Raw genomic sequence first — 14,516 nt, 5'->3', positions numbered from 1 at the left:
CTTTGGATGTCATATCTTTGTTTTTTATTATTATTAAGGCCTTTAGACCTAAAAAATGGCCCGTCACGTCATTGACCCATATACATGTATAGTTACATATCATATATATTTTTGTGTATATAGGTGTATATGTGTATATATATATATATATATATATATATATATATATATATATATAAATGTGTGTATACATTAGTCAACATTTGAAGTGGATCAAAACCTTTCATCAAAGTTATACATGAAATTTGAACAATACCCGTTCTTGTTTTCGGATAAAGAGTCTTTTATATTGATTAATGTGTGTAAATATTTATTTGTGTATACCGTATATACATGTATATATGCACACACAAATATATATAGACATAAGCCATATATACACATACACACCCTATATGACTAAATATATATTTGTGTGTGTGTGTATAGCGTAGCCAGAAAAGCGTCTGGGTGTGCATAAGAAAAACGTGCCACGTTTATTGTCAAGTAATGAGTAAATCGGTCATTCATTTGAAAAAATGGGATTTTTTTGTGTGTGTTGTAAATACAATTTATTCTGAAGCAATATTCTCATCAGTGTTCAGTCAGCTTTTACATATTTAAATGTGCATATTTATGATATTTTAACCTTTAAAACTAGCATTTTTCCCTAATCGGTTTAAAAAAGTTGCTCCATCTTTCATTTTAAATTCTTAAATTTGATCAATAAATTCAATTGAAATAATAAGAAACTATATGGCTGTTACCAATCAAATTAATTAATTTACACTGAAATATTACAACTGCATTAAATAATGTTATGAGATTGTTTTAAATATTTTTTGAATATACAAATAGAAATATAGCCTACTTTTAAACTTTTAAACATGAAACTAAACCACCAGTAGGGGGCGACAGGTGACCGTCTTAATGAGTGAGTTATTGAGTCATTTATTCAAATGATTCGTTCAAACGGCTGAATCGTTAAGGAATGAGGCAGTTGTTTGTCATTGAATCTTTGACTCAACCGATTCGTTCAAAGCACTGAATCTTTCAGTAATGCGGTGATGTTTTCCGGTGAGATGCGCTGTTTCAGCTGTGATCTTTGTTTTGAACTATTTTCGCCGCTCAAATAGAACAAAAACAGTCAATATTGTGTCTAAAATGTAAGTGACTTTATATTAATTACTTCATTTTGAACTGACATATGTAATCAGTGTCACATTTTCAATGATGGTATTCAGCACTTGTGGTGTTGCTTAACTGTATCATATCATATGTTATATAAATATAAAAACTACACATGATTTTTTTAACCGCTGTATGTTCATAAGTTTCTTTGTGTGAGCTTCGCTCATTGTTTCCATTTCTCCTCATGAGGCGCGAGGCTGAACAGCACGACCGTGTTCCCGCCAGTCAGCGGCTGTTCGCGGATTGGTTGGCAGTCCGAATGTCGGCAGGTATTTTTTTAACGATAATAATGTACAATGTAAATGTACAAATATTATAAGTAAACAACACTAGTCCAAGTCTAGAAAAACATTTTTATTAAGACTTTAAAAAATAATTCTGCATCTATTTTGAGGTGTGCCAGCTGCCACTGTGTGTCTGGCACACCCGTGGGCGTGGCTACGCGTATGTAAATTTGCCACACTTTCCCGTGCAACAGTAACTGTGAATGTGTGTTCCAAGTGCAAAGTTACACTGTGTTTAATAATCCCACTATGGCGAAGATCCAGCTCATGAATTATAACTCCATGACGTCACGCGCCAAACTGCAGTGGCTCATGAATATTAAATCAGGCTATGTGCCGGGAAGTTTACCAGGACTTGATTAATATTCATGAGCTTTGGTTACTCCATAGTAGGATCTATTTTATGCAGTCTATGAGTAGGATACGTAATTCAGCATCGGGTTCAATGAACTTTAAGGAATCCGTTGCGTGACACAAAACCACGACGGCAACAATAACTGTAGCAAGTATGGTATTTTTACGACCGTTACCATGGTGATTATTGAATACCCGGCCCTGCGTGACGCGCGCTCGGTGGGCGTGTCCGTGTGGTGAGCAGAACGTCAGAAGAACACGGACGGATCCAGATGTCCGAGCGTTAACGTTCCGCGCGGATCTCAGGGAAACAGCGCCATGGCTCGGGTCGGTACCGGAGCGGACGGCGCGGACCCGGAGGAGGTGAGTGTCGAATATCTGCCCGCTAACACCGGCTGTGTGTCCGAACCGGTCCAAACCCGGTGGGCTGCCGAGCGCGTTCCCGTGCAGATGCTGACGGTTAACACGCTTCCGGCCTCGGGCGCGCTCTTTAGGGAATCTACATAGGGCACTTCACTGTGTGTGTGTGTGTGTGTGTGTGTGTGTGTGTGTGTGTGTGTGTGTCTAAATATAAAGTCACCAGCCGCTGATTTAAACGCACACTGACTCGGTATCAATAACGAATGCGTGTTTTTTCAGGTAAACCTCGTTTATTGGCATAATTATGCAACGGCAGTGACGTCATAAATGTTACGTATGCAGTTCATTTATTCACTCACGTGAAACTTTATCAGCATGACGATGTTCACCGCAGTATCGTGATTACCATCATTACTGTTTTTTTTTTCGTTCTATGTATGTTTATAGCAATAACATGGTTACCGTCATGATTGTATGTTTTTGTGTTGTGTGTGTATGTGTTTTTATGAGCAATCATGGGATCACAATACGCTTATTTCACGCAGCCGTTATTTTGAAATCGAAAGCGAGGCTCCGGTGGGAAGAACCCCGGAAGTAAAGATAAACAACAATGCCTTGGACTACCACTCTGAAGCTGCTGCCGCGATTTACACTATTGGATGTAAATATACAGTATGGGATGTAGTTCGTTCCTGCTTCTATTTTTACTTTCTGAAAAAAAAAATATATATATGAATTTTTCTGTATATGGTCTAAAGTATGAAAGAAATGTATGTACATTTTTAGAATAACTAATTTCTACATTAACCCGTTTAATCCCAAATTTTTTCTTGCAACTTGAGTACATTATTTTTACTCCTTAGACCTCCCTAACACTCAAACATTATGCCTTTTTTGATTTTATGTTGGTTAAGTTAGTGAAATATTAGGTTTTATACTCGGTCACAATAGTGACCGGTGGGAAACACCATAGTCAGAATTCATACAAATTCTTCAATTAGACCTATTGACACAATTCATTCCAAGACATCCAATACCTCGTTTTGTCATTTCATGAAGGAGGCTTAGTGAGGTGAAAAGGTTGTTATGTACAAAGTTACACCCTGGAGGAACTTCTGCTTGTTCGGGCTAGACCCCTATAGGATAGACCATGACTTCACTTGGGCCCTGTCCTAGGCCAGTTTCAGGGAGATGTGTGTGCACTCATTCAGTGCACTGAAGATGGGCCGTAAATTCTAGAAAGGGTTGTTTGTGGTCATGTGTGGGGCACACCAATTGGTTGTCATGAACATCTGCCTAATCCTCCAGATAGTTCACCTCTGCATCGCCATTCAATAGTCTACTTGGCAAATGGGCCGTTTCACCCATGGTACTCCCTATCTGAGCCATCACTATCTCAGTCACTTTCAATTAGGGGGAGGGGGAGGGGGGTGTTGTCACGTACGTCTAGAAGGTCCAACCCATTGAAAGTTTCTGGAATACTGATAACTACACTGAACAAAATTATAAACGCAGCACATTTGTTTTTGCCCCCATTTTTCATAAGCTGAACTCAAAGATCTAAGACCTTTTCTATGTACACAAAAGGCCTATTTCTCTCAAATATTGTTCGCAAACCTGTCTAAATCTGTGTTAGTGAGCACTTCTCCTTTGTCAAGATCATCCATCCCCCTCACAGGTGTTGCAAATGTTCAGTGTAGGATTGCCAATACCTGCCAATACCAGCCAATACCTGTGTTTTCAATTGAAGTACTGTGTTATACTACCGGTCACAATTGTGACCGTAAACAAATTTACAAGTCTTACGAGCAAAATATATATGCAGGAGTATAATTCTCAAAATATATCAGCAGTAGACCCTTTAAAGAATATATGTACAAAATATGATAGTTCTATCTGTTAATTAAGATGTTTTACATACTACTTTTTGTAGTAGTCTGAGGAAGACATCTTCTTCTAGATGTGCAAGCAGGAAGTAACTGATCTGGTCATGTGACCTTTCACACTAGTCACATGACATTAATAGATTTTAATCAAGACAATCTATTTTGTCATTTAAAAGTTGAATTTCTTGCCCAAAGTCAAGAACAACGTTTTCAGAGCTTCCAGAAATAAGAAAAAAGATGCGGTCACAATTGTGACTGGTGGGATTAAACGGGTTAAACACAACAATACACCATCGCATTTGCTATGATTAAAGGCGACACTTCCGGTTTTCTTCGCACCGGAGCCTCGCTTTCGATTTCAAAATAACGGCTGCGTGAAATAAGCGTATAACAGTGAATGTGCAATGCATGTAATTTCTTGATGGAAACGTTTCCATGGCAACCAGGTGCTTCAGATGCTTCAGATGCTTCAGATCGCTGGGTAACCACTTATCCTGAAACACACACACACACATATCTGCGTTCTCATGTGTTGAGAGGCTTTTAGAGTGTGAGTGTGTCTAAGCACTGTATGATGTTTATTTATTGATGAACACCCGAAGCTGTGTGTGTGTGTGTGTGTGTGTGTGTGTGTGTTGCTGTTCCAGCAGCAGATCCAGTTACTGCTTTTTCCACTGCAGAGGAAACACAGATTTTACTACACACACACACACACACACACACACACACTCATTCACAGACACACACACTCACAGACACACACACTCACAGACACACACACACACACTCACACACTCAAGCCAGGGTCACACTTAATGACTGTAATTTGATACTCACGACTCATCCTGTCCAAACACGCTGCTGCAGTGTGTGACATGGAATCCGGGTGTAACTAAATAGTTTTTAAATAGTTTTAAAAATCATTTGTCTTTGCGTTAACTTTTTTAATCTTTGTAACCAAGAAAAAACATTTTTAGAACATTTAAAAATTATATTTTGAGGACTCAAAGAACATTCAGAAATAACATTTTAATAACATTAGGATTGTTTTTTGGCATTGCTCATGTGTTAGGGTCTGTTTGCACGACACCATTTTCAGCTAAAAACGTAAAACTTTGTATGCGTTTTGCGCGATCGTTTACACTACAACGGTGTTTGGGTGCCTGAAAACGCAACGTTTTGAAAACGGTAAAAAAACGTGAAGTTGTCTCATTGAAAATATAATGTTCAGTACCAAATATGCATCTAAAATTATATATTTTCTTATGTTTTATATATCGTTGTCGTGTAATAGAGTGCCGAAGTTATGACGTCACTTTGTAGGACAACTCAAAAGTTAGCGGCGCATGGGTCAAAAAGCTATGCATTTTCCCCATAGACTTTTGGAAAATCGCAAAAATTAAGATCTGTGTTCAACAAAGAGGTGTGACCCTTATGCCGGGCGCTCACCAAAGGATCTTCACAGTCCCAGACTAAAGACCGGCAGTCTTTAGGAATCTTACTGGAGTCTCGGCGCGCTCCCGTCGTCTCGATCGTTAAATGTGAGGTGATAATCTGCAGTCGGCGACCCGATTTATGCCAGTCTTTCTCTAGTCTTTCATATCAAACATGTTTGATATTATCGCAAGTCTTTAGTCTGAGACTAAAAACTGTGAACCCTAGTCTTTAGATGTGAGCTGATAATCTTATAAAGTCTTTTCTAAATCTTTTCAAAGTCTTTAGGTGTACAGAAAGCATTACACGTTTTGTCTATCAAGATAATCTTTACAAGTTTATCCAAAATGTATACATTTTGAAGCCTATATAAAGTTTAAAAAACCACAAGCAGGTTATAACTGGTGTGTTTTATGTCATAGATCAAAACGTAAAAATATTTAGAGGCTTTGTTAACCACAGACCTTATTTCAGGCGATTTAGCAAAAACCCATTCAAAAAACCCATAGACTTTAGGGCGAGGGAACCGGAAGTGCTAAAATGCTAACTCACTTCCGCGTTTTGGCCTACAAAGTGACGTCATAACTTCGGCACTCTATGCTAATGTAATCTAAGAATGTTTCAGCTAGTTGTTAAGTGATGGGGCAAGTGGTTAATTCTGACCAGACCTATTGTATACCCGGAAGGTCCATTATGGATAACATTACTTTTATCAGAGATATGTTGGATGTCTCTGGTTATCTTGATCTGGACATAGGCTTTATTTCAATTGATCAAGAAAAAGCCTTTGATCGAATAGAGCATCAATACCTCTGGAATACGCTTGATGCTTTTGGCTTTGGGTCCACTTTTAGGGGAATGATTCAAGTATTATATAAAGACATTGAGAGCGTACTGAAGATCAATGGTGGTTTGAGTGCCCCTTTTGTAATTGGGAGAGGTATAAGACAGGGATGTGCTCTCTCCGGAATGTTATATTCCCTGGCAATTGAACCAATGTTAAATAAGCTGCGTTCTTGTATTAGTATAGTGTTCAACATCAAATATCAGCTTATGCGGATGATGTGATGATTTTAATTAATGGGGAAAAAGATGTTACTAACTTGGAGTCTACTGTTAATGAATTTGGTGTAATTTCTGCTGAAAGAGTGAACTGGGAGAAAAGTGACGCACTGATTAGAGGTAAATGGAAGAATGGCTTGCCAACTTTACCTGGTGGGTTGATTTGGAAGAAAGGGGGTCTAAAATATTTGGGAGTGCATCTTGGAGAAGTATCTGTGCAACAGAACAATTGGGATGGGATTAAAGAAGAAATGGAGATGGATTCATTCCCAGTTGTCTTTTAGAGGGAGAGTATTAATATTGAACAATTTAATAGCCTCTACTATGTGGCATAAGCTCTCTTGTGTTGAGCCTCCCACCGGATTACTAGCACGGTTGCAAAGAATATTGGTGGACTTCTTCTGGGACAGGTTGCACTGGGTCCGCCATTGGAGGAGGGAGGACAAGGGTTGGTGTCTCTAGCAAGCAGATACGCAACAACACGATTACAGTTCATCCAGAAGTTTCTAACAGGCTCAGTGGATGTGGTATGGAGAGAGGTTGCAAAAAACATTCTTCACAGAGTAGATGGACTTGGACTAGATACTGCTTTGTTCCTCACGGATAACAAAAAGCTGCATTTGAGTGGGCTATCTTCATTTTACCTTGGATTGTTCAAAGTTTGGGGATCTGTCATCATTAAAAGACCAGAAAATGCAAACTCTCTGTTCTGGTTGTTGGAGGAGCCTATAGTCAAGGGGGCCCGTTTGGACATAACCGATCAAGTGCCGAATCTTTCTCAGAGACTGTGTGGCACACCGACGGTAAAGATGAGTCATATAATTAAAGTGGCCGGATCTGAACTAAAGGACGTTACAGCGGTGGCAGCGTTATTAGGACAAAGATCTATGCGACAAACATCCACAATCATGGACTTATGGAGAAAGAAACTGACAGCAGAGGAGTTGGTACTTCTTGAAAGATATAAGGAAGGACTTTTGCTTCCTGATATTAGGGGTCGACCGATTATCGGCGCCGATATTGAGCATTTTTATGGTTATCGGTATCGGCCATTTTCAAAACCGATTTGCCGATAAAATAATTTAATTTTGAAATGCGCTATATTTGGCTCTGACGAAGCCGCCTCTGTCGGAACTCACCACTCTGTAGACTAGACCAATGTCCCCGCACATCGGATTTGTTAGGAGTCACGAGTCCAGCCAATCAACGCGGAAAGCTGAAGGCACTGAAAGTTTTGCACTCTCTCACCGAAAGCACTTGCAGACTGGAGCTGCTTCACTGATCACGCATCAGTTGTTTCTCAAAGTTAAGGCAGCAGCAGACTTTGCTGAAGAAGCATTAAATTACTACACTGAAGTTGCAAAACACCTCAATATAACAGAGCCTGTGATCTCCGCGATGCAGAAAACACCGACGGAATCGCGGAAACCAGTCATAAAAATGGAATTTACTGTTTAAAGCGGTTTTTGATGAATTAACAAAAAGCAGGTCAATTCAAATCGAATTTCAAACCGCGTTCATGAATCCTGCGTGTCTCTAAATGAATGGAGCAGACGCGTGATTTCATTTACCACACAAACACACACACACACACACACACACACACACCCACTAAACTTGCGCTGTTTTCAGCCTCAGCCGCATCATTATGGACATCATTCCATAAACATCATCTCCAGAGCCGCTTAGTCACTTCATGAGCTTTTTTAAGCTTCAACTCATATCCGTAGACAGTTGAAGAAAGGTCATATCATAAACGCACAGAAACTCAAAGATCTCCCCGGCAACCCGTCAAAATAAAAGTTTGTCTTTTCTTAGGGCCCTTAAAATTACATTTTTGTTAAACTGTAAATAAATTGAATACGTTTGATGATTTCAATTAATAAGAAATGCTTTTTGATTTACAAAAATTTAATTGAAACATTAAAATAGAGTTTTACAAAATATTTACAGAATGCTGCTGGGCGCTTCCTGCACGTTTTAAGTTATTATTATTATTAATAACAGTTCTCAGATTCAAAGATATGTTTAAAATAATTTAAAGAAAGTATTTGTCAAAACCCTTTGTTATTATTAATTTTGACATTAATTTACATTTTTACATCAGACATAGGCTATATATCGGTTCAAAATATCGGTTATCGGTCTACGTGATCTGTAATAATCGGTATCGGCCCTGAAAATCACGTATCGGTCGACCCCTACCTGATATGAGAGACCCTCGTCCCAAACACTGGATTACACCAGGTTTAAAGGAGATGTCTGGTATTTTGTTAAATTTGAATGGGCTTCAGGACTTACTATTAGGTGAATTAAGTGGATAAGTGATGTATAAATGTTTTGTTAAAATATTGTACAACACTGTGTGAGAAAGTGGATAATGTCTGGAGAGAGAGGTTTGATGTAGGAAAGGAAGTTAAACCACATTGGAGGGCCTTATATAAACCACCATTGATGAACAAATCAGGAGCTCTACAATGGAGAATCCTGAAGGGGGCTGTTGCTGTGAATGCTTTTGTCTCGATCATTAACCCAAATCTCAATGAAGGTTGTGTTTTTTGTGGGTTCAGAGAAACTATTTATCATTGTTTTTTGGAATGTAATAGGCTGAAACCACTTTTTGTTTTACTAGGAAAATTGTTTTTGGGTTTTAAGGAAAGTTTCACACCAAAGGTTTTCATCTATGGGGCAGGATAGAGATTCACATGGCAGTTATAAACTTTATAGTTGGCCAAGCAAAAATGGCTATATATATTTCAAGGAAAAACATGATTGAAAATATGCATTGCCAGGATAGTGTAATGTTGTTTAAGTTATTTATTAGATATAGGATCTCAGTTGAGTTTAAGTTTTACAAGGAGATGCAAGATTTGGGAACCTTTATATTGCAGTGGTTTCAATGAGGTTTGTTGTGCTGTGTTTGAGGGGGATTTAACTTTGAGCTTTTTGCTCTGTTGATTGTTTTTGTGATGATACAATGATTGGTTTTTGTCACTGACCTAATAAAAGTGTGGGTTAAAAATCAAATCAAATCTCTCTCACTCTCTCTCTCTTTCTCTCACACACACTCTCTCTCTCTTTCTCTCACACACACTCTCTCTCTCTTTCTCTCACTCTCTCTTTCTCTCACACACTCTCTTTCCCACACACACTCTCTCTCTTTCTCTCACTCTCTCTTTCTCTCTCACTCTCTCTTTCTCTCTCTCTCTTTCTCTCACTCTCTCTCTCTCTCACTCTCTCTTTCTCTCACACTCTCTCTCTCACTCTCTCTTTCTCTCACACAATCTCTCTCTCACTCTCTCTTTCTCTCACTCTCTCTTTCTCTCACACACTCTCTCTTTCTCTCACACACTCTCTCTTTCTCTCTCACTCTCTCTTTCTCTCACTCTCTCTTTCTCTCTCTCTCTTTCTCTCACTCTCTCTTTCTCTCACACAATCTCTCTCTCACTCTCTCTTTCTCTCACACACTCTCTCTTTCTCTCACACTCTCTCTCACTCTCTCTTTCTCTCACTCTCTCTTTCTCTCTCTCACTCTCTCTTTCTCTCTCACACTCTCTCTCACTCTCTCTTTCTCTCACACTCTCTCTCACACTCTCTCTTTCTCTCTCTCACTCTCTCTCTCTCTCTCTCTCTCTCTCTCTCTCTCTTTCTCTCACACTCTCTCTCACACTCTCTCTTTCTCTCTCTCACTCTCTCTTTCTCTCTCTCACTCTCTCTTTCTCTCACTCTCACTCTCTCTTTCTCTCTCTCACTCTCTCTTTCTCTCACACAATCTCTCTCTCACTCTCTCTTTCTCTCACTCTCTCTTTCCCACACACGCTCTCTCTCTTTCTCTCACTCTCTCTTTCTCTCTCACTCTCTCTTTCTCTCACTCTCTCTTTCTCTCTCTCTCTTTCTCTCACTCTCTCTTTCTCTCACACAATCTCTCTCTCACTCTCTCTTTCTCTCACACTCTCTCTCACTCTCTCTTTCTCTCACTCTCTCTTTCTCTCTCTCACTCTCTCTTTCTCTCTCACACTCTCTCTCACTCTCTCTTTCTCTCACACTCTCTCTCACACTCTCTCTTTCTCTCTCTCACTCTCTCTCTCTCTCTCTCTCTCTCTCTCTCTCTCTCTCACTCTCTCTCTCTCTCTCTCTCTCTCTCTGTCTGTGCGCATGTGCGGGCGTTTGTTGAGCGGAGTGAGTGGTGTGGTGAGTGTGTGGTCGTTTTTTGTGCCCGTTGTGGCTTTAAAAGACTTTTCCCCCCTCTTACTTTTTTGTGTTTTTTGTTGTTTTGTTTGTTATTTGTTGTGAGGTACTGAGCGCCTGCCTTAACCAGTGTTTTGCACTGGGAAGCATGGCGACTCAAAGTGTTCTCGATTCACTTACGCGGCGCCACGGTGTGAAGGTGGTGGCTGTGGGGAGTGTGGAGGAGTGTAGTGTTGCGGTCGGTGATGTTGTTGGTCATGAATGTGTGTTAGCGGCGTCTAAGATGAATAACTCAATTGTATTGTTTTTGAATACAGTCGAGAAAGCGAATGAGGTCGTAGTAAAGGGAATAAACATCCGTGGGTTATTTACTCCAGTACTACCTCTTTCTACTCCCGCTAAAAAGGTCACAATTTCAAATATACCTCCTTTTATTAAAGATGAGATGTTGATGAAGGAATTGTCACGCTTTGGCAAATTGATTGCTCCCATAAAAAAGATCGCTATAGGATGTAAATCGGGGTTAGTGAAACATGTAGTGTCGTTCAGGCGTTTCACGTTTATGATTCTGAACGGAAATAGAACTGATCTTGAGGTAAATTTTAAATTTAAAGTGGATGATTTTGATTACACCGTTTTTGTAACTACAGAAACAATGAGGTGTTTTGGTTGTGGAAAGTCTGGTCATTTGATCCGCGGGTGCCCGGAAAACAGCGCTCAGGGCAGTGGGCAGAATGATGGTGCAAAAGGTAACGTTAACGCTGAGCAGAATAAAGACGGAGAAGTCGCCAGTACCTCCAATAATGCGCCGAATTCTAGTGGTCCAAAAGTAGTGTCGGTAGAAAAAAATGTTGAATTTGATCTAACTAGAGAAAGTGTTGAAATTGATGAAAGAAACGCCCACATTTCTGAAATTGTAACCTGTGAGAGTGTGGAAAGCAACAGTATTGATTGTGGAGAAGCTCTTGATAACACACAAATGAGCTTAAATCAGTTCTCTGATACTGAGTCACAAGTGGAGAGTGTAATTCAAAATGAGGACACTTTAATGGATATGGATCAGGTTGTTTTTAAAACACCTCTGAAGAGGAAGAAAAATGACAAGAGCATGGTTTTGAAACAGGCTAAAAAGGATCAAGAAGGGAGTAAAGTGGACAATGAAAGCAGTGAGGGTGAGTGCTCTGACTCTAGCGACTCCGTTTGTTCGCAATCCAGTTGGTCATGTCTTGAATATGGAGTGGATGAGATCAAGAAATTCTTGAAGGTGACCAAAAATATGAGAGGAGTGAAAGTTGAGGAATATTTTCCAGATCTCAGAAGACTTATGGAAAATATTAAGAGTTCAATGAGTGAAGGAAGATTTATAGATAAAGAAGTATATCGTTTGAAAAAAATTGTCACAAAAATCCAACTCCAATTGAATAATGATGATGAAATGGTTTAGTATGCATGCCCTTATTGGATGTATTGCTTTCTGTGCTGTAGTTTCTCTTTCATTTTTAATTATGAGTGACATTCGCATTGCATCTCTAAATGTGAATGGGGCTAGAGATTGCAGAAAGAGAGCTCAGATTTATGAAGTAGTGAAACAGAATAAAATTGATGTCCTGTTTTTACAGGAGACACATAGTGATGTGGAAATTGCTGTTGAATGGGCTAAGGAATGGGGTGGTCTTCCTTTTCTGAGTCACAATACTTCACTCAGTGGAGGAGTTGCAGTTTTGTTTAATAAAAATTTCGCTCCCTCATCTTTTTCAGTAGAGGAGATTGTAAAAGGTAGATTGTTAAAGATAAAAGCTCATTTTGAAGATCATGTTTTTGTTTTTATTTGTGTATATGCACCAACCTCACAGACAGAAAGAATGTTGTTTTTAGATCAATTGAATACAGTAATAGAAACATGTGATAATGAAGTTTTTTTGGTTGTGGGAGGAGATTTTAATTGTGTCGAAAGAAATATAGATAGGAATCATGTAGAACCACACATGGCTTCACGCCGAAAACTGATACAAATGATAGAAGGGAATGAGCTTGGTGATGTATGGAGAAACTTTAATCATGATGTTAAACAATACACATGGACGCATGCTCGTGAAAATGTGTTGTCAATGGCACGATTAGATAGGTTTTATGTCTTCAAACATCATCTTAGTTTTTTTGTAAATGGCTCAATTCTTCCAGTAGGTTTCTCTGATCACAGTTTGGTCGTGTGTAGAATGATTGTTAGTTCTGTTAAGTTAAGTAGTTCTTATTGGCATTTTAATGTGACTTTGTTGTCAGATTTACAGTTTAAAGATGTTTTTAGGTTTTATTGGGAGTCTTTTAAAGAACAAAAATATCAATTTTCCTCTTTACAGGAATGGTGGGACATTGGGAAAGTAAACATTAAGCAATTATGTCAACAATATACTCTAAATGTCACAAGAGTTTTAACTCAGTCTATAAAAAAGTTAGAAGAGGAAATTATAGAAATTCAAGTTTTAATTCATGAAACAGGAAATCAAGACCATTTAGATTCTCTTTTCATGAAAAAATCCGAATTGTCTGAATTCTATAAGAGAAAGGCACAAGGGGCATTGGTCAGATCACGTTTCCAGGATGTGGAGCAGATGGATGTTCCATCAAAGTTTTTTTTCGGATTAGAAAAAAAGAACGGTCAAAGACGTTATATTCAGAATTTAAGGTCTGAAGCTGGGGTTCTGTTATCAGACCCAGTCGAAATGAGAGAAAGAGCTGTTACATTTTATAAAAATCTGTATAGCTCTGATCTTAGGAAAGATCAAGATGTTGATGGTTTCTTTTTTGAAGATCTGCCAAAATTATCAGAAAGTACCAATGCAAAACTTAGTGAAGATATAACTTTAATTGAACTGTATGAAGCTCTCCAGAGTACGCAAAACGGGAAGGTTCCAGGGGTAGATGGGATTCCTTTTGAATTCTATAAAGCATACTGGGGCATTATAGGAGAAGACTTGCTTGCAGTGCTTCGTGATAGTTTGCTCTCTGGTTTTTTACCACGTAGTAGTCGGAGAGCAGTTCTTACACTCCTCCCAAAGAAAGGAGATTTGAGTGATATTAAAAATTGGAGACCAGTGTCTTTACTGTGCTCTGACTATAAAATTCTGTCTAAAGTATTGGCGATTAGATTAGGGAAAGCTTTAGATGACATAATTAGTCCTGACCAATCCTATTGTGTGCCTGGAAGATCTATATTTGATAACATTTTTTTAATACGAGATTTGATGGATCTTTCAAAGAGTTGTGGTGTTAATTTTGGCTTGATTTCCATTGATCAGGAAAAGGCATTTGACCGCGTAGAGCATGATTATTTATGGAAGACTCTAGATGCCTTTGGTTTTAACTTGGTTTTTAAAGATTATATTAAAGTATTATATAATGACATTGAGAGTATGTTGAAATTTAATGGTGGCTTGTGTTTTCCTTTTAAAGTTCAGCGTGGAGTGAGGCAAGGTTGTTCATTATCAGGCATGCTCTATACATTAGCAATAGAACCACTTTTGCAAAGATTGAGAAGGGTTTTAAATGGCCTCACATTGATGAACTGTGAACGTTCTTTTGTTTTATCAGCTTATGCTGATGATGTTGTTGTAATTGTAAAAGAGCAAAATGATGTAAACCTTTTAATGAAAACTTTGGATGAGTTTGAAATGGTATCAGCTGCAAAAGTGAATTGGTCAAAGAGTGAGGCTGTTTTGGTGGGAGAGCGGATAATAGTGCCCCCCAAACTCCCTGGCGGTCTGACATGGAAAAAAGATGG

The 14,516-nt window shown here is 38.8% G+C and overlaps 1 protein-coding gene across 1 annotated transcript in view; it reads left to right on the top strand.

Moving 5' to 3' along the window:
- Positions 1–1,796: 1,796 nt before the first annotated feature.
- Positions 1,797–14,516, top strand: part of ttc39b (tetratricopeptide repeat domain 39B) — a 46,648-nt gene continuing 33,928 nt past the window's right edge. Inside the window, exon 1 of the mRNA XM_077230786.1 lies at positions 1,797–2,171. Within this exon, the coding sequence (XP_077086901.1) occupies positions 2,127–2,171 (45 nt within the window). The 5' untranslated portion in view covers positions 1,797–2,126. The remainder of the gene's footprint in view (positions 2,172–14,516) is intronic.

This window comes from Siphateles boraxobius, unplaced genomic scaffold (genome assembly GCF_051911475.1).
Source record: "Siphateles boraxobius isolate OS27281-9 unplaced genomic scaffold, OSU_SipBor_1 150, whole genome shotgun sequence".
NCBI classification, from domain to species: Eukaryota; Metazoa; Chordata; class Actinopteri; order Cypriniformes; family Leuciscidae; genus Siphateles; species Siphateles boraxobius.
Note: the sequence above shows the minus strand (reverse complement) of the source record. Positions and strands in the feature narration are given on the sequence as shown.